The following is a 24,219-nucleotide window of genomic DNA, read 5'->3' on the forward strand; positions in this document are numbered from 1 at the left end:
TGAGTGAAACTACCCTACTCACGACCTGGAGTTAGCGGCCATCATCTTTCCTTGAAGATATGGCGTCATTGTTTATTTGGTCAGACCTTTAAAATTTATACAGATCACAAAAGTTTAAAGTACATTTTCTCGCAGTGAGAGTTAAACATGAGACAGAGACATTTGATGGACCTCCTGAAGAAGTATAACTACAAGATCATCTATTATCCTGGTAGAGGGAATGTAGTCACTAATGCACTGAGTCGGACGGAGTCCAATGTGATGGCCCAAACCATGGCCTCCAGTTGGAAGTTAGTAGATGCTATGTAGGCACTCCACCTTAACCACTATGGCAATGGTGCCTATCTCACTCAGATCCGAGCTTTACCTAATATTTTTATGAAGATTTAGGAAGCTTAGTCCATGAACCTCTGATGAGTTTCCTGATTTCAAGCTTTTTGATGATGGGTTGTACAGATTTTGGGATCATATTTTAGTCCTTGTCGCTGTCAAGACAGATATTCTCAAGGCTGCCCATGCCTCCAAATTATCCATCCATTCGGAAATACCAAGATGTACTAGGACCTAAAGCACCAATACTGGTGGCCAGGAATGAAGAAGGACATTGTCGACACTAGAGACCCGACAGTTTATTGTAGGGCCTCCTGATTTTGAAATAGAAGTGGGAGCATGTAACCATAAATTTTGTCACCGATCTACCCAAGATCTGTTCTGGTCGTAATGTTATTTGGGTCATCGTTGATAGACTAACCAAGACCACCCACTTTTTACCCATCAGAACCACTGACTCTACCAGCAGATTAGTCTGCCTGTATATCGATGAAATTGTTTGACTCCATGGTATTCCCTCATCCATTGTATCCGATTGAGATCCTTGATTCACCTCCCACTTTTGGGATAACTTCCAAGAAGTGCTTGGGTCTAGATTATACTTTAACACTGCTTATCATTCCCAAATTGATGGTCAGTCTGAACGCACTATCCAAACGCTAAAAGACATGTTGTGTGCTTGCATCCTCGACTTTGGCGATAACTAGTATGAGTATCTTTTCCTGTGTTAATTTACTTATAATAATAGTTATCATTCTAGCATCGGCATGGCTCCATATGAAGCCATGTATGGTAGACCCTATCGTTCTCCCACTTACTGGAGCGAAGTCAGAAACCAGTATCATTTGGGACCAGACTTCATCTAGGAGACTATCAAGAAGGTTGCAATCATCCATAGGAACTTGACTACCACCTAAAGTCACCAGAAGAGTTACATTGACAATTGTATGAGACCTTTGGAATTCACCGTTGGTGACCAAGTCTTCCTCAAGGTTTTCCCCTATAAGGGAATAATAAAAAAAAAAAGGAAGTTGAGCCCCCGTTATGTGGGATCATTTCAGATCATGGAGTGTGCTGGACCATGGCATACCGCCTTACTCTGTCTCAAGAGTTTGCGGGTCTACATGATGTTTTCCATCTCTCCATGCTCAAAAGGTACCACCCTGACCTTTCTCATATCATTTTTCACAAGGAGACGTATGTACAAGCTAATATGACGTACGAGGAACTCCTTGCGAAAATTCTTGCTTGGATCGATAAAGTTTTATGCAACAAGAGGATCCCCATGGTGAAGGTACAGTGGCAGCACCACACTCCAAAAGAGGCGATGTGGTAATTGGAGCGCGAGATGGGAGAAAAATTCTTAGACCTATTCTAGATAAATTTGAGGGACCAAAGTTTCTAAGGTAGGGGGGATGTAACACCCCGCTAACCTTCGCACTAAATTTGTATATGAAAACCCCTATTTATTCGGGCCCTAAGGCCATTTGAACTCTTTAAAGTACCTCGTAATTTTTATATATCATATTTTGTAAATTTGATTCGTATTTTTATTTTGTTCTCAAAAGTGTATTTTATAATTTTGTTATTTTTTGCCAATTTTACTTTATTATTTTCATTATTTTTTTATTAAAATAATTTTTCAGGAGCAAAGTCAGAAAAACGGGCGAAATCCCACGGGAAAAACTCGTCCGTGCGGGCATCAAATGCTGCGGATCCACAAACCTTGAGTGCATGAATTGTCCTACACTCTGATGAGTCCATTCACATAGTGAAAAAAGTGGCCCTTTTTTATATTTTTGTATTTTATTGTCACTTCTATCCTCAGTTAGATATATGTAATTAGAACTCATGTAACACCTTGCTCACCGCCATGCTACATTGCATTTGGAAAACCCTATTTATTTGGGCCTTAAGGCCACATTGAACTCATTTAATTTTATTTCGTAGTTTTACGTCGTAATTCATGAATTATGTTGATTTTCTTATTTTATTTTAATTTTATTTAATTTTACCAAATTTTGGTTTTGATTTATTATTTTATTCTTATTTTTATAATTTTTTTAATAAACAATTTTCAAGAGAAAACAAAAAAAGGGGGGAAAATCCTGTGAGAAAAAACCTGCGGGAGCACCGCGCGCTGCGCAAGCGATAGGCACAGGACATGTACACAGTGCGCACATCCCATCTACGTGAGGCGCGGGGCCAAACCTGAGCTCACGTCTTGTTGCGTGCAGGCAGCTCGTCCGCGCACAGACAAGACTAGCACCGCAGACTATGTGTGCGATGTCCGTACGGCAGGCCTAAGCGAATAGGCCTGCGTGCCTAGGGCCTGTGCGCAATGCCGCAATGCACTATAGGCCCTGCGCGCAGTAGGGTAGCCCAGCCTTTGTAGGCTAGGTGAAGCAAACTACCGCCTTGGGCAGTGTGTCGTTGCCTACCTTGGGCAGTGTGTCATCACCAGTGGAGGAGGATTCTCCTTCATTTTTTGTACCGTGTCAAATCAAGCATCTCTCCCATTTTTACACTCTCTCTCTTCACCAGATTTTGCTACTTAGTGCAAATCTGTCTGTTCTGATTTTTTATAAATAGGGGCCCTTCCTCCCATTTTCTCATCACTTCTATTCTTCCACCTTCCAAAAGTTAAAAAAAGAGAGAGAAAGTGATCTAGAGAGAGAAGGAGAGGAGGAGAAGAAGAACGATGTAGGAAAACTATCAAGGTTTCGGTAAGAAATATGATATTTCTTTAGACGTCTTAAAGAGTATTTCTAGAAATTAAAATAATGAATTTGTATTTTGTGTGATTTACATGTTCTATGTTTAATAATTTTAACAAAATGAATTGTTCTTGATTTCAAGCATGCTTTGTGATTTGTAAATATTTGATGATTTGTATTTAAATAAAATAATATGAAACCGGTAAGGTTATCTAGAAAATAAATATTAAAAAAAAATAGAATGAAGCTTGAATGGTCGGAAGTACGTATGTACCTGCATTGACATGCATAATGCATCAAGTATCTCGTTAGACTTTTTATCTCTCAATGGTATCTGTTTCCCCCTCCCCCATATAGTCTGGAAAGACATGAGAAAACCACTCCCTATGGATGACAGCGTATCATCTGACGAGAGTGGTAACACAAATATCTGTTAGAGGTCACCCTTGACTAAATACTATCATGACTATAGAATATCTGATAAGACCACTATAGTCGGTACGACTGTGGTCATAGATCATACCATGGTTTGGCAAGCTAAAAATGTGCCTCAACAAATTATCGTTATCTGTATATGATTTGGTCATTCCACATGAGTAGTCAAAAATCTGTATCTGCCCTCAAAGATGGAAGTTGGAATTACTTTGTGAAACATGACACAAAAATCTGAGCATTCATGATTTATTTGATTTCTCTACTGTCAAGTATGCTATTTGTTTTCAATTGTTGTGACTATGACATGGTATTTTCTTAATAAATAATTTCTTTTCATAAGATAGGATAGAACTCTGACGTGACCTAATGGTAAGTGTTTATGATAAAATTATTCACCTTTTAAACCTTACGATGTTATTTAAATATTGTTTTCTTTACTGAGTATATGGAACTCACTCTTTCCATGCCTCCCTTCCCCCAGATGAGGAAGATAATGAGGGACCGTCAGCTGACCTACCCATTGAAGTTTATGAGGATCCCATGGCTCCACAAACCTAGAGTGCATGATTGTGTCCGCACTCTGATGAGTCTAATAGCATAATGATAGAAGTGACCCTTTTTGTATTTTATAGCCACTTGTTGCTTTAGTTATATATTTATTTGGAACTCATATTTTTTTCAAGAGATTTGTGTTAATTTTCTCCGCTACATATAACTTTTATCATGCACTCGTAATCTATTGTATATTTGACACCCACATACCTTAATTAACATCTGGGATGTCACAACTCATATATATTTTGGTAAAGAATTTGTAATAATTTGCTCCACTACATATAATTATTTATCATGTACTCGTAATCTGTTTCTATGTCTGACACGCTTATGTCTTAATTAGCATTTGGGATGTCACATGACCTATTTTACCAATGGATATTTTCTATTTATATCCAAAATTTATATATTTTTCTTCTAGTGAAACCAAAATATTTTTTGATTGTTGAATAGTAATATTGCAAGTGAAATGTATTTATTGAATTGAACACTATGGATTTTGCATATCTATCATATCCAAAACTAGACACTAAGATGCATGTAGCTTATTACCTGTAATTAATTACTTTTTTTTGTTTCTATGTAATTAAAATAGCTTCCTAATATTAATTTCTCCCATCTATCTTCATTCTATAACCTATATTATATATATTAATTACAAATGTAGGATGAATTTCTTTTATACAGTGTGTACATTTGGATCAACTTTTATATATAACTAATATTAGACTTATAGAAATTATGATAAGTTCTATTTTTAGTTAATAAAATGTATATATTTTTTTAGTAAAAAATACATATATTTAATGTTTTGAATTGCATAATTCTCTTCGATTTTAGTAAAAAAATACATTTGATATTTTACATCTAATTTAGAAATATTGTGAATGAATATTAAAATTTTATAAATTTTAGTAAACTTTTTTTATATAGATGTGTAATGAATAAGTAAACATATGCATAAATACATAAATGAAGGAGTAAATATATATGCATAAATATGTAAATATATAAGTAAATATATAAAGATGTGTGTATGTATTAGATATGTAAATATATATGTATAAATATCAACCCAACAAAAAAATACCATTAATCAAGCCTTAAAATGGTGTTTTTATTATTATATGTATTAGATTTAAATTAGAACTTTGCATATAGGTGTATATATATATTTACATATAAACCACGGGGGGGGAACAAAGATAACCCGTAAATGGCCACTTTGGCCTAGTCTGATGTGACGCCACTACACCGAATGCTGTTAATGCCTCAACTAACTGGTTGGGACAGGGTTCTGGCGGGCCCAATGTTGCAGCTCCAACTCCACTCTACAGCAAGCTGTCGGCCATGTCCTTACATCTATGGTTAGGAGCAATTGCATGTGAATGGAAGGCTTCGATCAGCTGGACTTTTCCCTCAAGTCTTCTTCTACAGCACAACTTCTTCCTCATTTCTTCTACAAGCAAACAAACCAACAAGAAAACTGTGAGTTGAGAGAAATTAAAAGCTTCTATGGTGAAGACATTTGGAAAAACAGAACGTTTGAGTGTGCGAGTGAGATTAGGAGTCCAAAACTTGGTTTCTATTTAAGGTAAGCTTCTTTTCTCCCTGAATTGTATTCTTCCACTCTTCCTTCACACTTAAACATGTTTCTTAACAACCTTAGGACTCCAGATTGTGTAGAAGGCTTCAACCGAAGCCATTTTTCAGCAATATTTCTAGAAGTTGCAGACCGAGTAGGTATGCTACTGTCCTTCTGTTTTTCTCTTCCATTTAGTTAATCTAGTGAGCCTTATGTAACCTAGAATCATAATAAGATATTAGGGATTTGTTAGAAATTAATTAGACAAAGCTAAACACTCCAGGAAACTAGAAATTAATCTCATTTTTCACAACAGTTGGGCGTATTGCGTAAAACTATTCTTCAAGCTTTCAATCCAACCTTTTCTTTTGATTCTTTGGCTTGTTGCTGCTATTTCTTTGAGGTAAGATGGGTAATAGTTTAGTTCATATAAAGATGGCATTTCTAGATTGCATTTAATGGGATGTGTTCTTTAAAAATGCATAAAGGAAGTGGATTTTTAAATGGAAAAAGGGTGAGTCTTGTGCTTGATAATTATGTAATTAGTTTTAATTGTATTAAATATGTTTTTGTTATGTTTGATTGTGATGGATGATGATGAACGTCTTAAAAGCAAAAAAGAGAAGAAGAGGGACAGAAAATAGAGGCCATTAGCCTCTGTTAAGCATTCGGGCATCAAAATGCCCCTGAAATCATGTTTCACAGTTTGTTCTTTGCTGCACGTGAAAGAGATGGATTCTAGGTACAAATGTATAACTTATAACTTCCTCTAGTAGTTTTTCAACTCGAAGATGCCAAGCCAAAGAAAGTTGAGGAGTATTCGGGCACCTGCATTTGCTAAAATAGGGACACGTTAGTGTGCCTCTGCACATGGTATGTTCGCTTGGGCTTGTTGCCTTGTTCAACAGACGAACGGGCCGTGTTTTCTCGACAAACATGAGAACATATTGTGGGGCATTTTGATGTATCACAGAAGCTCACTAGGCCATGGGCTAGCATGGAGACTTTCCCATGGGTTAAACATTTGGAGAGGTTGGGGCCTTTGGGAAGAATCAAGAAAAAATATTAATTAATAAAATTGGAAAATAATGTATCATTAAATGGAAATTTGTAAAAGTTAAATTGGAAAATGGTTAAGTGTAACATGAGATAGAAATTTGGGTAAAATTTGTGTTGGTAGCATTAAATAATAATAATAATAATAATAATAATAAAAGTTAATTTAAATTTAGAAAAGAATTAAATAAGAATAAAATAAAATATTTAAATTAATTAAAAAGAATATAATTAAAAGTCTAAGTAATCAAAATAGTATAGTTAACTATAGTAATAATTTAAGTAGAACAAATAAGCTAAAAAATAATCCAAGTAATTAAATTATAATAATAATTTTACATATTAGTAAAACAAATAGAATGAAATAACATATTAAATTTAAGAGAGAAAATATTAAAGAGTCTAAAATACAAATAACATAGTATCCAGTTAAATCCGATATACTGATTTTCTTGAAGGGATATAGAGGATAATAGAGAAGCCACTAGACTTTGAGTGTGATATTGGATTCCATTTATAAAACTAGGTTCAATGGTCAATGACTATGAACCAATTGCATACATGTCTTAGAGCTCTATGATTTGGACGATGGCATTGAAGTGATAATTGAGTGATGATGACCGAAAAGGACTGAGTGATTTATATATATTTATTTACGTCTTTATTGTTACTAAATGATTGCACTTCCATCCTTACCTAGTTGATGACTTGCACCCTCTATGCAAGTAGTGTAAGCAACTGCGCGTGTAAGTTTATAAAGAGTGTAATAAAAATTGAGTTAATAATTTGGTATTAAAACTAAGTTAGAAAATGTGTCTAGTCCTGGGTGCATGTAAATGAATTATGTGAACACATTGAATATGGTATGAGCGTCATTGATGGTTAAATTGTTATTATGCCAATTGAGTATTGCTTTTATAACTGTTTTCTTTAAAACATGTTTGTATACCTATAATATTGCCTATCTTACTAAGTATTGGAGATAATACAATTCCAACCCCACCCCACCCCTCCCCCCCCCCCCAAAATGCAGATTTTGATCAGTTATTGAGGACTCTTGTCTAGTTTCCTTCCATGAGGATTATAAATGGGAACAGACTTGTATATTTTGTTAAAATTTTTTATAGGCTAGTATATTTTGTATAGGTTATCTCTTTTAATTTCTATACAAGTATAGATAACTTAATGCCTCAATGTACAGCTTTCTATATGTTTTATTGGGTGAATAGTTCTACTACTGTGTACATATATTTCTTTATGTCTGCTCTATCAGACGTTGGTGCCCCACTTGACATCAAGATGTCACAATTTATATTTATAGATAATTTTTAATTCTTAAGTAATTATAATTATAATTGAATTAATGACATATGTACAATATTTAATTTTTTTTTGTTAGCACAAGATATAAATAAAAGGTTTATACTAATAGAGAAAAATATCTTACCTATTTTACTAATAGAAATGTTTTGTTTATATCTAAAATTTATGTATTTTCCTTCTAATGAAAGCAAAATACTTTTTAATTGCTCAGTGATAATATTGCAGATAAAACGAGTACACTGAATTGAAATCTACGGATTTTGCATATCTATCTTGTCTAAAATTAGACACTAAAGAGCATGAACCTTATTATTCATTATTAATACCCTTTTTTGTTTCTATTTAATTAAAATAACTTCTTAATATTAATTTCTCTCGTTTATCTTTATTTTATAACCAATAATTATTAATTTTTTTTTACTTTTTCTTTCAAGTGTGTAAATATAGGTTGAATTTCTTTTATAAGGATGCAATTTGGATGAGTTTTTATATATAAATAATATTATACTTACACAAAATGATAAATTTTGATACGTTGGATATACCATTAGTTATTAAATCCTTTCTTTTAATTGCACAATACATATGCATGTATTCACAATGATCATCATATATGTTTTATGATGAGTATATTATATATATGTAATGTGTATATTAGATATGATTATTGTTATTTTTTGTAACGGCCCCGGAAATTTAAAATGAAATATGTGTATTAAAAATGTCAAATGCGGAAGCGAAGTTAAAATTTCGATTAACATCCCTTACACTAAAACCAAAAACGTGCTCAAAATATAAAAGATCAAATTAACTAAAAGAGAAACTCGAAAGTAAAAGCTATGAATATGACTATGGAGTCTTTAGGCGTCCCCTTCGTCGTCTTCCTGCGGGACGGGCTCGGGAACAATGTCTTCCTGATCTGAAATGATTAAATAAGGAATGAGCTACACTAGCCCAGTAAAGACATCACGATATCTCACCGTCACGGAGGTAAAGGTGGGTAGAAAACACAAAAAGACCAATGGAGCATAATTCACAACAAATCCTTTTATCAATAATAAAACCTTTACCATTCACTTACCTCGGTGAAATTCATAAAACAATATACGAAAGCAATAACATTATTATCATCATGAAATCATATAAATTGTATAACATAATACTTATCACGCCTTTTGTAATTCAATCATTTCACAACATATTTTTCCTCTTTTACCAGCCTACTAGTATCCATGGGGATCCATAGGGGTCCCGCTACCCGTGAACCCTTAACACTTGTAATCAGATTCCAGGGCCGTCCCCATACCCCGTCCGGTATGGGCGCCAAAACACATAAGGTCTCCATACCCCGTCTGGTATGAGAGACCACAATCCCGGTAGGGTCCCCTACGGACCCGGTCCGTCCACCATCTCCCAGGATATCTAGTCAGGCTGATCACATTATACAATTATCAATTTACATAACCTTTCATTCTCCTTTTCCTCAGTCAGCATCATTAATTCACACGCAAACAAGCAAAACAGTAATTTATGCCAAACAAGACAACATACAGCATCGGTTTCTCAGTCATTCAACCCATAATCAATAAAACAGTAAAATATGCACACGAAACAATGAAATGAAAACATCAGACCTCATACTGCATTTAAAACTATAAAATATGCTAAATAACAGTTAACCGACAAACACACTAGACTCGGACTCCATTAGTGACCTTAAGCAATTTCACACATTCGTTGATTCAAGAATTACCGTTTTATCATTATTGAACTTTAATACCGTGATAGGAAATAGGGTGAGGGGTCCTTACTCGTTTCGGGGTCCGAACACAGCTTCACAGTGCGCCTACAGGCTGTCTCTAATTTTTTCTGAATTTTTTTCGAGGAACTGAAACGCACTACTGGTACCTGCACGTGTTCCAAAAAAATCTCAAATTAGGCCCAGGGCCCCTTTCGGCCAATATCGCAATTCCGGCACGGCGGCGATTCACCTCGGGTTGGCGGTTTTCGGCCGTTTCCGGCCGAGTTCAGCCACACTTGCATCGGTCCCTGCGATAAAACAACCCTAGGGCCCTCGGGGGGCCAAAAAATTACGAAAAACCGAAGCTTACCTGCGACAGTGCTCTCGGGTGCGGCGGCTCTCCGGTGAGGTTCGTGTTTTGGTGATTCGGCTCCGATCAACCTGTAGAGAAAAGAATGGTGATCACGGTGATATAAAAATTACATCAAACGGAGGCCGGGAAGGGCCTCATCGGAGGCAAAAACCGAGGAGGGGCCCGGCGGCGCCTCTGGGTTTTGGCCGTTTGGCTGGGATTTTGGCTCCGATTTGGCCACAGGGGAAATTAGCGTGGAAAAACGAGTTGGAGGTATGAAACTTACCTCGATCGGCGGTCAGAAATCTCCCCGATGCGGCGGCGGGTGGCGGCGGCCGGCTCCTCCAGCGTCTGGTTCGTCTTCTCCGGCGAGGGCAGTCGGCTAGGGTTTTTGTGGTCAGGTGTGGGGGTTCTATTTATACCCTTTTGCCTTTTGATCTCAGCCGTCCATTTTGATTTAATCTGGGCCGTCCGTTTTTGATTGAATCTGGGTCGTCCGTACGATTGCATCTGGGCCGTCCGTGCGCACGCTTGATCTGGGTCGTCCGATCGCGCGTACGCGGATCGCCAATGTGGCACATCCCCGGGTCGACGTGGTCTTCCCACGTGGCAGGTTCTGGTTGGCCAGGACTGCTGACGTGGCTGCTGACGTGGCGCTCTTTTTTTTTTAACTTAATAAAAACAATTAATAAGAAAATTACAAAAAAACCCAATTGTTTGGGCGTTACATTTTTAGTCAACACGAAGTTCTTAATAACAAGTCAAAATGGCAATAGAAAGAGATATCTAATGATAAAGGGTTTAATATAATAAAAATGTATAAAAATTTTAAAAAATATAAATATGGTGATTAGAATCAATAGTGGTCTGGGAGATGAAGACCATCCTTCATTATTGACTCAAAATCTGGACAGCTTTCTCCAGCAAATCAATTCACTTGAATTATTAACGACTCTAATTTTTCAGCTATGGATCTAGTAATTTCATTTATGGAACCCACAACATCAGTTTTAACACAAAATTATCTATTGTAGACTTAACAACTCCATCTACTCGGTTAATTAGGGAATCAAAATCTTTATTTGCAGAAGGAAAAATTATTTTCTCATAACATTAAATCGTTGATAGATTCGAGTTCTCTAATATCAATTTGTCTCTGATCTTCACAGTTATTTTCTCTATTTATGTTGTTGCCTTTTCATTCGTTGTAACTGCAATAATTGAATCAATGCTATTAATATTATTGTTAGATTCTTACCTAATATGATCACCATATAAAGAATTTATATGAGCATATAATGTATAGATAAAATAATATTAACAAAAGATAGGTTATATAATAGTTAATTTATTTTAAAATCATATTAAATTTAGACCCAAAATGTTATGATATTACAAGAGTAGCAAGTCAAAAATTATATGATTACTATAGGTTATTATTGTTAGTTAATACGAGATTACATCCTAAACAAACACTTAACGGATGCTCATATATATAACATCTTAAACATAAGCCAAAGCAATATCTACACAATACATGATTGCCAAAATATGAGTCTTAGTGGTTTTAGGCGTTATAATTTGTTGAGTTAAGAGAGAAGTACAAATGGTTCTAGATTTAGATTTAAAGAATAAAAATATCAATTTCAATCTTATAACATTAACTACTTAATCAATGACAGAAGGCATCTCTCTTGCCACCCCCTTCTAGTTTTCCTTCTTAGTTGATATTTGTAAATTAACAAGCAAACTAAGTACATTTTAATCAAAATCTTACACATTGAGGAACTATTAGGTGCATTTCTAATATTTTAGTATTAGAAAATTAATGATGACTTCAACATTTTTAATATATATATATACTCAAAAGCAAACTACAAAAGTCATCTTTTTATCCCCATCCACTAGTTTCCTTGGCATGCCAAGCTTCCTTCATTCTAGGGTACTCTCTTGTTCCCCATCCACCTTATTTTTCCTTGGTCTGCCTACCTTTTTCCTCACTGGAGTATTTTCTTCTCCTGTTGGCACTGCAAAACTTCTACCTTCTCTAGTTGGAACTTCAGAACTACTCCCTTCTTCTATTTTTTGCTTCCTTGGCTTGGGAGTTGGCTTGTTTGGGTAGATCTCATAAAGTATAAAGTCAGTGACTTCCACCACTAGCTTGAGTGCATGATCGTTCTCGTACTCTGATGAGTCCAATAACATAGTGAAAGAAGTGACCCTTTTTGGTATTTTGACTTTGTATTTTGTAGCCACTTTTGGCCTCAGTCATTAGTATGTAATTGGAACTCATATATATTTGTAAGGGATTTGAATTAATTTGTTCCACTACATAAAATTTTATCGTGCACTCGTAATCCGATTTCTGTATCTAACACCCATTTGCCTTAATTAGCATTTGGGATGTCACAATATCATTGTTTTCACTATAAGACCCTTCATCAATTAATTTTTTCTCATAGGAAATGAAAGTTAAATCTTTAGTTACCTTTAATTGATCGGAATTCTCATAAAATAGTTGTAGATAAATAGTAAAAATGAGTTTTATATAATAACCAAAGTTAAATAATTAATTTTTACATAGTAAAAATTCCAAACACACCTCATAATTTTTTTTAGCAGTATCTGTCTTACTAGGTGATGAGCCATCCATGAGATCTACCTTAGGGAGCTTTGAATTCTCAATATAACTTGAATAAGTCTTTGCTATGCGAATTGACTGAGTGTATTCCAAAAAAAATAATTACTTTAAAAATTATGAGTAACTAATTAAGAAATATCCAAATAATTAAAGTTGAATTAATTAAAATAAACTTATGAAGTGATTAGTCACATATCCAAAGCAATATGTAGTATCTCCATGACTAATCTATTACACATGACAAATATGTTTGATGTCAAAACTATGTTATACCTATACTTGTTACTTTAGTGTTAACCAAGACTAAAAGTGATCAATTTGAGAATTTATAGAAAAACCATTAGTAATTGTGTGTTAAGTTAATTTGGTTGTAAACTCTTCTTCAAGAACTTAAAGTTAATTTTTTTGAACCACTCATCGTATGACATGATACGATTAACAACACAATACATTTGTCCTATAATTTTATGTTCCATGATATATAAAGCATAAAGAATTAAGTTTTCACTTTGTTAGATAACATGCTACTTTTCAGAAACTAGTTATGCATGTCATTTCCAACAAAGATAATGGGGTATGGGTTTGTTAACTGAACTATTGCCTTAGACATTTATTTTTAAGTTTAAAGAAACACTTAAAGGGGTTATTAAAATCCAATCAAGATCAATCTTGTAATACCACACCCATCACTGTGTTAAAATAATTTGAAAACCTATTTATTTGGGTCTTTAGCTACCCTAAATTTAAATTAATTTACGCCATTCTCGAGATCTGTAATTTTAATCTATTTTTATTTTTATTTTTATTTATTTTATTAATTTTACTATTATTTTTATTTTTATTTATTTTACATTATTTTATTTTATTTCAAAAAAAAAATTAGAAAAAATTCAAAAAATGCCGAAACGGGAGAAAACCGGCTCGTGAGAAAAAATCTCGCAGGAAAAAAGATTTGCCCGCACGAGCGTTAGGAACTATGAATGCAAGCACGGGCGCACAGTGGTCGCGAGGCGTGCGAACAACGCACACGTCCCATCCGCACGCCAGCACGCACGGGATGTACACACAGCGCGCACGTCCCCTCTGCATGCACGCACGCATGGGACGTGCACATAGTGCGCACATCCCCTCCGAAAGCACGCACCCACAGGATGTGCGCACAGCGCGCATGTCCTGTCCACACACATGGCGCAGGGTCAGGACCTGTGCAGTGTCCTGTCGCGAGCAGGCGGGCTGTCTACGCGTCACTTTATGCATGGACTGGCGCCACACACTATAGGCCTACCCAGCCAGGCCCTTTGCGCTTGGGACCTGCGTGCAGTAGGCCAGCGCGTGTGGCACCCAGTATACCTAGGCCCTGCATGCGCGGCAGCAGGCCTATGTGCCTGCAGCCTGCATCGCGTCGACTGGGCTCTACCACCTCAGGCAAAGCTCCGTTGCTGCCTTGGGCAATGTGCTGCCGCCACTAGTGGAGGAAATTTTCCTCCCTCATTTTTCATGCCAAGAATCTTTTCCTCCTCTCTCTTCACCAGATTTCGCCAATTGGGGCAAATCCAACAGTTCTAAAATTTTATAAATTGCCCTTTCCCTTCCCTTCCTCTCCACACTTCCATTTCTTCCATTTTTTTCAAAGATTTAGAGGGAGAGAGATAGTAAAATAGTGAGAGAAGAAGAAAAAGAAAAGAAAACGGTGAAGAAAAAAATATCAAGTTATTGGTAAGGAATCTAGTATTATTTTTGACGTCTTAAGAAGTATTTTTAGATAAGTAAATTTAATATGATATTTATTTTGCCTGTTTGACGTGTCTTTGTATTCAAATGAGTTGAATTGTTTTGATTTTTAGGCATGCTGTATGATTTACTGACACTTGATAAATTTGTATGTAATAAATGTAATATGTAGTCCATGATAATAAAAGTAAAGTTAAAGAAATAGAAAAAGTGAAAAGTGAAATGAAGCCTGTATGGTCCGAAATATATCTGTATTGACATGCATATTGCATCAAGTATCTCGTTAGGCTTTTTATCTCTTTGGAAGTATCTGTTCCCCTTGCCTTTTGGGGTATCTATTTCTCCCTCCCCTATCTAGTCTGGAAAGACATAAGAGAACCTCTTTCAGTGGATGACAGCATGCCCTCTAATGAGAGTGGTATCGCACTATCTATAGGGGTCACTCGTTGGTAAGTAATGTCATGACTATAGACTATCTGATAGGACCACTATGGTTGGTACGGCCGTGGTCATAAATCGTACCATGGTTTCGCTAATCAAAAGTGAGCCTGAGCAAATTGTTGTATTTGTATCTAATCTGGTCATTCCGCTTGGGAAGTTGAAAATTTGTATCTGTATCTGCATTCAGAGATGAAAGTTTATAACAACTTCGCGAAGTATGACACGAAATCTTTGAACATTTTATGATTTATTTGATTTTCTCTATTACTTGGCATGATACATGTATATTTGATTTTTTGTGCTAACGTGCTAGTTTGATATTCAAATAAATATTTTTTCTAATGATGAGTTAGGTAAACGAGGAAACTAATCGGTAAAAAAAATAATAAACTTTTAAAATCTTACGATGTTAATTTAATAATATTTTTCTTACTGAGTATATGGAACTCACTCTTTCCATTCTCTTCCAGATGATGAAGAAAATGAGGAACCACAGGCAGACTTACCCTTGAAAATCTATGAGGATCCTGTGGATCCACAAGTCTAAGTGCATATTTGTTCCCGCACTCTGATGAATTCTAGTTGCATAGTGAAAAAAGTGGCCCTTATGTTTTGAATTTTGTAGCCACTTCTGGCCTCAATGATGTATGTATTTAGAACTATATAAATGTATCTGTAAGATATTTGTTAAGGTCTTGATTCTGCTGCATAAATATTATCATACACTCGTTATTCTGAATCTGTATCTGACACCCAATTGCCTTAACTTGTACCTGAGATGTCATAGGGGGTATCAAAGCAGAATATTGCAGAACAAATCCCTTACACTAAGGTCTAGGATAGATAAACCATTTAGAATACTTAGGAAAGATAAATGACCTCCTTTCAAATATTGAACCTCCAACTCGTGTCTTCCTTTCTTTTGTAGGAATGACGCGAGGAAGAACATCTATAGAGTGTACTGAATGACCTGAAGCCCTTGATCATCCGACCAAAGCTGAATTTGTAGAACTTTTTCGAGTTACTCAAGGATTAACTGCAGCCGTAGGACAAAACTAGTCCAACCCTTGTCCACCCCCTGGCCCTGAATTCTGAAACCCAGATTAGTCTATCCCCCATAATATAGCGGAGTTTAGAAAACTTAACACCCCACACTTTGAAGATGGCCTTGATCCTTTACTAGTCGAAGCCTGGATCCTACAAATAGAAAAGATCTTCTTTGTACTAGACCTAACTGAAGAATAAAAGGTCCCTCCTGCAGCCTTTATGTTAAACGATGAAGCTGAACACTCGTGGCGACTTAAGAAAGAAGTCCTGCCTAACCCTATTACTTGGGAAGTTTTTATGGATGCTTTATTTGATAACTTTTTTCCTACTTATGTTCGAGAAAAGAAAGAGGATGAATTCTAGGACCTCCACCAAGGAAGCTTTTTTGTAGCCCAATGTGCAGTCCTATTTATTCAGCTATCTAGGTTTGCCTATTTGATGGTCACCCCTGAAAGTCATAAGATTAGGAAGTTTCTCAAGGGCCTTCATGCCAAAATTTATGACCAGGTCACGATGCTAAGACCTAGCTCCTATGCAAAGGTGCACGAATATGCCCAGTTGGCCAAAGATCTTATCTTAATTAAGCACTAACGCTTTGCTCGAATTCGAGCCCAACAACAGCCCCAACAGCTTAGAAAGAGGTTGTTTGACCCAGTAAGTAACCCCCTAGACAAACGAACTAGAATTGCCCTTCCTCCTACCTTATCCCCACCTATAGCCCCACCTGCCTGAATTAACCCACCTTATCAACATTGTGGTCGCTCGCAAGGTGACTTGCCTTGTCGGCATATCAATCACGCCTGCTATCGGTGCGGAAGCACCCAACACCTTATAAAAGACTGCTCTCAGTGACCGAAAGATGTAGCCAGACCCATAGCACAAGGTTGAGTGTACCATATAGATGAAACAGAAGTCTTTTTTGCTCCTATTATCATCCAGGCTATGCTTTCTATTCATAATACTCCTACCAAATCTTTAATCAATACTGGTGCAACTCACTCTTTTATTTTTTGTGCACTTGTTGGTAACCTATAATTGAAACCAGAAGCTTTAGGAAAAATACTAATAGCGGAAACTCCCTCTAAGAGACTACTAGAGGCTCATTACGTATATAAGGACTGTAAGAAAAAGACTTCAGGGATAAAAGTATGTGTAAACCTGATACTATTAGATTTTGTAGGATTTGATGTAATATTAAAAATGGATTGGTTGGAAAAGTATAGAGCTATAGTAAACTGTGAAAATAAAATTATAACTTTGCAATCCCCAAAATAAAAATTATTATCATTTTCCTAACAATTGAACAGGAATATGGACACTGATCCTATTGTGTGTTCCATACCCATTGTTTGTAATTTTCCTGATGTCTTTCCCATTAAACTCCCTGGTCTACCTCCCCCACATGAGGTAGAGTTCCTAATTGAATTATTGCCCGGAACCCAACCAATCTCAAAGTCCGCGTATCGCATGAGTCGCACTGAATTAACCGAACTAGAACACCAACTTTCTGGTTTTATCACCTAGAAATTCATTCGCCTTAGCCATTCTCCTTTGGGCGTTCTAGTATTATTCATAAAGAAAAAGGATGGTACCCTCCGACTCTATATAGACTATAAAAAACTCAACCGAGTGACCATCAAAAGCAAGTACCCCTTACCCCGGATCGATGATCTCTTCGATCAACTGCAGGGAATTACAGTCTTCTCTAAGATTAATCTCAAAACCAGGTGTCACCAATTGAGAGTGGAGGAAGAAGATATTTTACAAACTGCCTTTCGATGTAGATAGGGATTGTACGAGTTCAGGGTGATGTCGTTCGGATTGACCAATACCCCAGTAGCTTTCATGGCCCGAATGAACTGAGTTTTTTTACATGCACTGGATTGATACGTCATTTTCTTTATTGATGACATTCTGGTGTATTTTAAAATCCATGGGGAAGATATTGTGCATTTGACTGAAGTGCTGGAGACCCTCCACCAAAACCAACTATATGCAAAACTAAGCAAGTGTCCTTTTGGTTAGATCGAGTTTCTTTTCTTTGTCATATAATCTCAAGTGAAAAAGTTTTTGTAGACCTGTCTAAAATGGAATCAATGACCAGCTAGAGTTCACCCACTGATATGGCTAAGGTACGTAGTTTCCTTGGCTTGGCAGGCTACTACTAACGATTCATTGACGGATTTGCCAGGATTACTGCCCCCATGACTCGACTCACCAGAAAGGGTGTATCCTTCGTTTGGGATTATGCATGCAGTGAAAGTTTTATGGAGCTAAAATATCGTCTCACCTCTGCCCCTGTGTTGATCCTCCCGAATAATGAGGGAAGATTCTAAGTTTACTGTGATACATCTCATATCGGTTTGGAGTTTGTCCTAATGTAGCATGACAGAATAGTCGCCTTTGGATCCCGACAGCTCAAAGTCCATGAGCAGAACTACCCTACCCATGACCTGGAGATGGTAGCCATTATCTTCACCCTGAAGTTATGGTAGCATTACCTATATGGTCAGACGTTCGAAATCTACACTAACCATAAGAGTCTTAAATATATCTTTTCACAATGGGAGTTAAACATGAGACAGAAACATTGGATGGATCTTCTGAAGGATTATGATTGTTAGATCATTTATCACCACGGGAGAGGGAATGTAGTCACTGATGCCCTAAGTCGACGAGAACCTACTGTGCTAGCCCATACCATGGCCTCTATTTGGAAGATAATGGACACTGTGCAATCACTCTACCTTAGCTATTATGGCAAGGTCACCTACCTCGCCAAGATTCGAGCCCTTCCAAATCTTTTTATAAAAATCTAGGAAGCACAGGCCACGGACACGGAACTCATCAAAAGCCTAGGTAGGTTCACTTCTGATGATCTCCTGATTTCAGGATCTTTGATGATGGATTGTTTAAATTCTAGAACCGAATTTGGGTCCCTGATGCAATTCACACAAATGTACTTAAGACCGCCCATGCTTCCAAGTTATGCATCTATTTTGGAGTACCAAGATGTACCGGGACTTGAAGTAACAATATTGGTGGCTAGGAATGAAAAAGGATATAGTCGACTACATCTCCCGATGCCTTACTTATCAATGGATAAAGGCAGAACATTAGAGACTCGGTGACTTGCTATAGGGTCTTTCGATTCCCAAATAGAAATGAGAGCATGTGACTATGGACTTTATCACCGGATTGCCCAGGACTTGTTCTGGAGGAAATACTATTTAGATCATTGTGGATAGGCTGACTAAGACTACCCATTTCCTGCCTATTCGAACCACATATTCCACCAGTAAGTTAGCCTGCCTATATGTGGATGAGATTATTTGACTCCATGGAGTTCCCTCATCCATTGTATTCGATCGCGACTCCCAGTTCATCTCTCACTTTTGGGACAGCTTCCAAGAAGTCTTGGGGTCTGGGTTGTACTTCAATATCGTTTATTATCCTCAAACGGATGGTCAATCTGCGCATACAATCTAGACATTGAAAGACATGTTATGTCTTTGCGTTCTTAACTTCGGTGATAACTAGTATAAGCATCTTCCTCTTTGTGAATTTATTTATAATAACAGTTACCATTTCAGTATCAGTATAGCCCCGTATGAAGCTTTGTATGAAAGGTCTTGTTGTTCCCCTACTTGCTGGAGTGAAGCCAGGAACCAGCGCCACTTAGGACCAAACCTCATTTAGGAAACCATTGAGAAAGTCACAGTCATCTACAAGAATTTGGCAACTGCCTAGAGCCGTCAAAAGAGCTATGCCGATAATCTTAGGCAACCCTTGGAGTTTTTCGTAGGAGATCAAGTCTTCATAAAAGTCTATCCTTATAAAGGCAAGATGTGGTTTGGGAAGAGAGAGAAGTTAAGCCCTCGATATGTGGGAGTTTTTCCTATCATCGAGTGCATTGGACTCGTGGTTTACTGCCTCACTCTATCTCAGGAATTTATGGGTTTACATGATGTCTTTCATGTCTCGATGTTCAAGAAGTATCACCCTGATCCTTCTCATATTATTCCTCATGATGAGGTACAGGTACAAGCCGATATGTCCTATGAGGAGGTTCCTGTAGAAATTCTCAGGTGGATTGATAAGGTTTTACGTAACAAGACGATTCCTATGGTGAAGGTACGATGGCAATGTCATACATCACCCTGATCCTTCTCATGTTATTCCTAGTGATGAGGTACAGGTACAAGCCGATATGTCCTATGAGTTCCTGTAGAAATTCTCAGGTAGATTGATAAGGTTTTACGTAACAAGACAATTCTTATGGTGAAGGTACGATGACAGCATCACACCCTAGAAGAAGCAACGTGGGAGTTAGAAGATGAAATGCATAAAAAGTGTCCAAACTTATTCGAGACAAATTTGGGGACCAATTTTTTTTAGGTGGGAGGGATATAACACCCTGCCCATCACTATGATAAAATAATTTGAAAACTCTACTTATCTGGCCCTTTAGCCGCCTTAAATTTAAATTGATTTACACCATTCTCGAGATCCGTAATTTTCGTATATTTTTATTTTTATTTATTTTATTAATTTTACTATTAATTTTATTTTAATTTATTTTACATTATTTTGTTTTATTTCAAAAGAAAAAATTAGAAAAAAAATAGAAAATGATGAAATAGGAGAAAACCGAATCGAGGGAAAAAATCCTGTGGGAAAACAGGTTTACAGCACGGGTGCTGGGCACTATGATTGCGCGCATGTGTGCACAGTGGTCGTGGGGCATGCGCACAGCACACACGCTCCATCCACATGCCAGCTCGCATGAGACGTGTGTGAAGCGCGCACGTCCACTCCATCACTTCGTACACGGATAGACCCTGTGCGCTTGGGGCATGCGGGCAGTAGGCCTGCGCGCATGGTGCTCAGTACACCAAGGCCACGCGCATGTAGCAGCAAGCCTGTGCGCCTGCAGGATAGCCTGCAGCACACCAACCGGGCTCTGCCACCTAAGGCAGAGCTCCGTCACTACCTTGGGCGGCGAACCGCCGCCGCTGGTGGAGGAAATTTTTCTCCCTCATTTTTCGTGCCAAGAATCTTTTCCTCCTCTCTTCATCGGATTTTTCTACTTGGTACGAATCCAACGGTTCTGAAATTCTATAAATTGCCCTTCCCATCCCTTTCTCTCTATACTTCTATTTTTTCATTTTTTTTCAAAGATTTAGAGAGAGAGAAAGATAGTAAAATAGTGAGAGAAGAAGAAAAAGAAAGAAAAATAGTGAATGAAAAAATATCGAGGTTTCGGTAAGGAATCTAGTATTACTTTCGACGTCTTAAGGAGTATTTCTAAATAATCGAATTTAATATGATAGTTATTTTATCTTTTTTACGTGCCTCTGTATTCAAATGAGTGGAATTGTTATGATTTTCAAGTATACTGTGTGATTTACTAACACTTGATGAATTTGCATGTAATAAATATAATATGTAGTTCATAATAATAAAAGTAAAGTAAAGAAAAAAGAAAAAGAGAGAAGTAGAATGAAGTCTGTATAGTCCGAAATGTATCTGTATTGACATACATATTGTATCAAGTATCTCGTTAGGCTTTTTATCTCTGAGGAGTATCTGTTCTCCTTGCCTTTTGATGTATATATTTCCCCCTCCCATATTTGATCTAGAAAGACGTAAGAGGACTACTCCTAGTGGATGACGGTGTACTCTCTAACGAGAGTGGTATCGCACTATCTGTAAGAGTCACCCGTTGCTAAGTAATGTCGTCACTATAGACTATCTGATAGGACCACTATGGTTGGTACGGTCATGGTCATATGGTTTGACCAGCCAAAAGTGGGCTTGAGCAAATTGTCGTATCTGCATCTGATCTGGTCATTCCACTTGGGCAGTTGGAAATCTTTATCTGTATTTACCCTTAGAGATGGAAGTTTATAATGACTTCACGAAGCATGACACGAAATATTTGATCATTTCATGATTTATTTGATTTTCTCTATTACTTGGCATGATACATGTATATTTGATTTTCTGTGCTAACGTACTATTTTGATATTCAAATAAATAGTTTTTCCAAATGATGAGTTAAGTAAATAAGAAAACTAATCGGTAAGATAAAATAATAAATTTTTAAAATCTTACGATGTTAATTTAATACTATTTTTCTTACTAAGCATATGGAACTTACTCTTTCCATTTTCCTCCCCCCTCCCCAGATGAGGTAGAAAATGAGGAACCATAGGCAGACCTACCCTTGGAAGTCTATGAAGATCCTGTTGATCGACAAGTCTGAGTGCATGTCTGTTCCCGCACTCTGATGAATTCTAGTAGCATAGTGAAAGAAGTGGCCCTTATGTTTTAGATTTTGTAGCCACTTCTGCCCTCAATGATGTATGTACTTGGAACTATATATGTGTATCTGTACAGGATTTGTTAAGGTATTAATTCCGCTGCATAAATATTATCATGCACTTATTATTCTAAATCTGTATCTGACACTCAATTGCCTTAACTGGCACCTAAGATGTCACAAGCCTTTTAATGTTTAGTGTTTTAAAATACATTCAATCTCATTGGTTTTATATATCACATGTATTTAAAGGAGTGTTAGGATTTACATACATGGCAAATAATGCAGTCTAACCTTTATACTTGATTTGTGTGCTAATTATCTCTCTATTTTTTACTTATTAAACTTATCACATATTATAAATTTTAAATAAATATTTTATTTTTCAATGAAAAATAATACCTATTTTTTCAAATTTCTCACTATGCACTAATTATATTTGTAGGGCCTTTCTTCTTATATATACTTGTGGAGTAATTGTACACAACCTACATGTATAAACAAGGTGTTGCAGAACACTAGCAATGAGAGAACAATAGGTACCTATATATTTATATCAATTATTACTCACATGTGGATATATATACAACTATATGTGATTGTGTATACATATAAAAGTTGTTGCATACAATTAAATGAAGTAAGTAATATATATCATAATTATCTTAATTATTTAATCGTGGAAGCAAAAACATATCTATTATAAACATCTCTATAGTTATATATTATGTTTAGTTGATGAAATATATGCATTTTAGAATGCTTAATCTTCTGAACTTATAAGTAGAAAGAAAAAAATCACCTCGTAAATTTCTTCCTGAATGAAATCTAAAGAGTTCAAATGGTGTTAGGGCCCCAATAATTAGGGACTTTACAATACAATTAAGCACAAATATTTTTGGGAACACCCTAACAGTAATAACATTTCTGATTCAATCAATCAATAAACTAAATAAATATAGCATATGTAAAATTAATAGAAATAACAAACATACCTTTCAATTAAGCCTAGATTCTTCTAGGTGATCTTAATTTATTTCTACATTGTTATATTTTTTAACTTATCTATTTTCTATTCAAATTTCATAGTTTGGTTTTCCTAATTTTACGTATCTACAACCCTAACTACATTCTTATTTTCTCTTCTTTTTATTTCCCTCATTTAATAGGTTTTTATTTACTTCTTATTTTTAGGATTATTTACTGAATTATTTTCTTAATTAATTATTTATAATTTTTATATTTTTATTCCCAAACCCCCCTCATATTTTTGCTTATTTATTTTCTAACTTCTTTTTTATAATGATCTAACCTATCCCCAATACTTACACAATAATAGAAAATACACAAAAAATATTAATTTATTTTACTTGAAATCTCATGAACACACACACCTACGTTCATTCAAAATCACATTGTTTTATATTTTCATTTAAATCACACCCTCTAGATGCGTGTAAAAAATTCATTAAAAATGATCAAGAGAGTATTACAATTCTTATTTAAACATAAGAGGTAAAAATTTTCTCATTTATTCAGAATTCAATTTTAAACATCCCCATGGCCAAATTGGAGGAAAATCGCAGGTAAAGCCCGGTAGGGCCGTCGTGGGAAATTTCAAAAACACCTCTGATGAGGCCCTTCCTGATTCCTGTTCTGTGTAATTTTTCTACCATTGTGATCACTGTTTCCTTCTCTGTAGGTTGACCAGAGAAAAATACCCAACCGCAACGTGAGACAGAGGAGCCGCCGCACCGGAGAGTCCTGCCACCGGTGAGTTTCGGTTTTTTATATTTTTTGGCCAACCAATGCCCCTTAACATATTTTCTCGCATGTATTAATGCAAAATCAGCCGAATTCAGCTAAAAATAGCCGACCCGAGGCAGATCACCACCGCGGGCGGAGGCACTGTTGCTGGAGCACGGCGGAGCCGTTGCCAA

At 36.3% G+C, this 24,219-nt stretch overlaps 1 protein-coding gene across 8 annotated transcripts; it reads left to right on the plus strand.

The window, feature by feature from the left end:
- Positions 1–5,203: 5,203 nt before the first annotated feature.
- On the plus strand, positions 5,204–22,490 carry LOC148239990 (uncharacterized). Of its 8 annotated transcripts, none has more exons than XR_015816500.1 (3): positions 5,244–5,631; positions 5,707–5,780; positions 22,146–22,490. XR_015816500.1 is itself a non-coding variant. In XM_088211789.1 (3 exons), the coding sequence occupies exons 1-3, from the start codon at positions 5,426–5,428 to the stop codon at positions 15,452–15,454; spliced, it is 357 nt and encodes a 118-aa protein (XP_088067915.1). In that variant the 5' UTR covers positions 5,246–5,425; the 3' UTR covers positions 15,455–15,646. The 8 variants fall into 8 exon arrangements, 1 of the variants encoding a protein (XP_088067915.1); XR_015816497.1 differs by lacking the exon at positions 22,146–22,490 and adding an exon at positions 6,236–7,705 and having other exon boundaries at positions 5,245–5,631; XR_015816499.1 differs by lacking the exon at positions 22,146–22,490 and adding an exon at positions 7,712–7,976 and having other exon boundaries at positions 5,246–5,631.
- The last annotated feature ends 1,729 nt before the right edge of the window (positions 22,491–24,219 follow it).

Source organism: Carica papaya, chromosome 9 (assembly GCF_054855325.1).
Source record: "Carica papaya isolate Zhongbai chromosome 9, ASM5485532v1, whole genome shotgun sequence".
In the NCBI taxonomy this organism is placed as follows: Eukaryota; Viridiplantae; Streptophyta; class Magnoliopsida; order Brassicales; family Caricaceae; genus Carica; species Carica papaya.

Bases quoted from the DNA above. Each gene is read 5' to 3' on its own strand.
- LOC148239990 (XM_088211789.1), top strand. From the start codon at position 5,426: ATGGAAGGCTTCGATCAGCTGGACTTTTCCCTCAAGTCTTCTTCTACA. The intron at 5,632-5,706 runs GTAAGCTTCTTT...TAACAACCTTAG, and splicing joins AAACTTGGTTTCTATTTAAG to GACTCCAGATTGTGTAGAAG. The intron at 5,781-15,377 runs GTATGCTACTGT...ATTCTCTTCCAG, and splicing joins AGAAGTTGCAGACCGAGTAG to ATGATGAAGAAAATGAGGAA.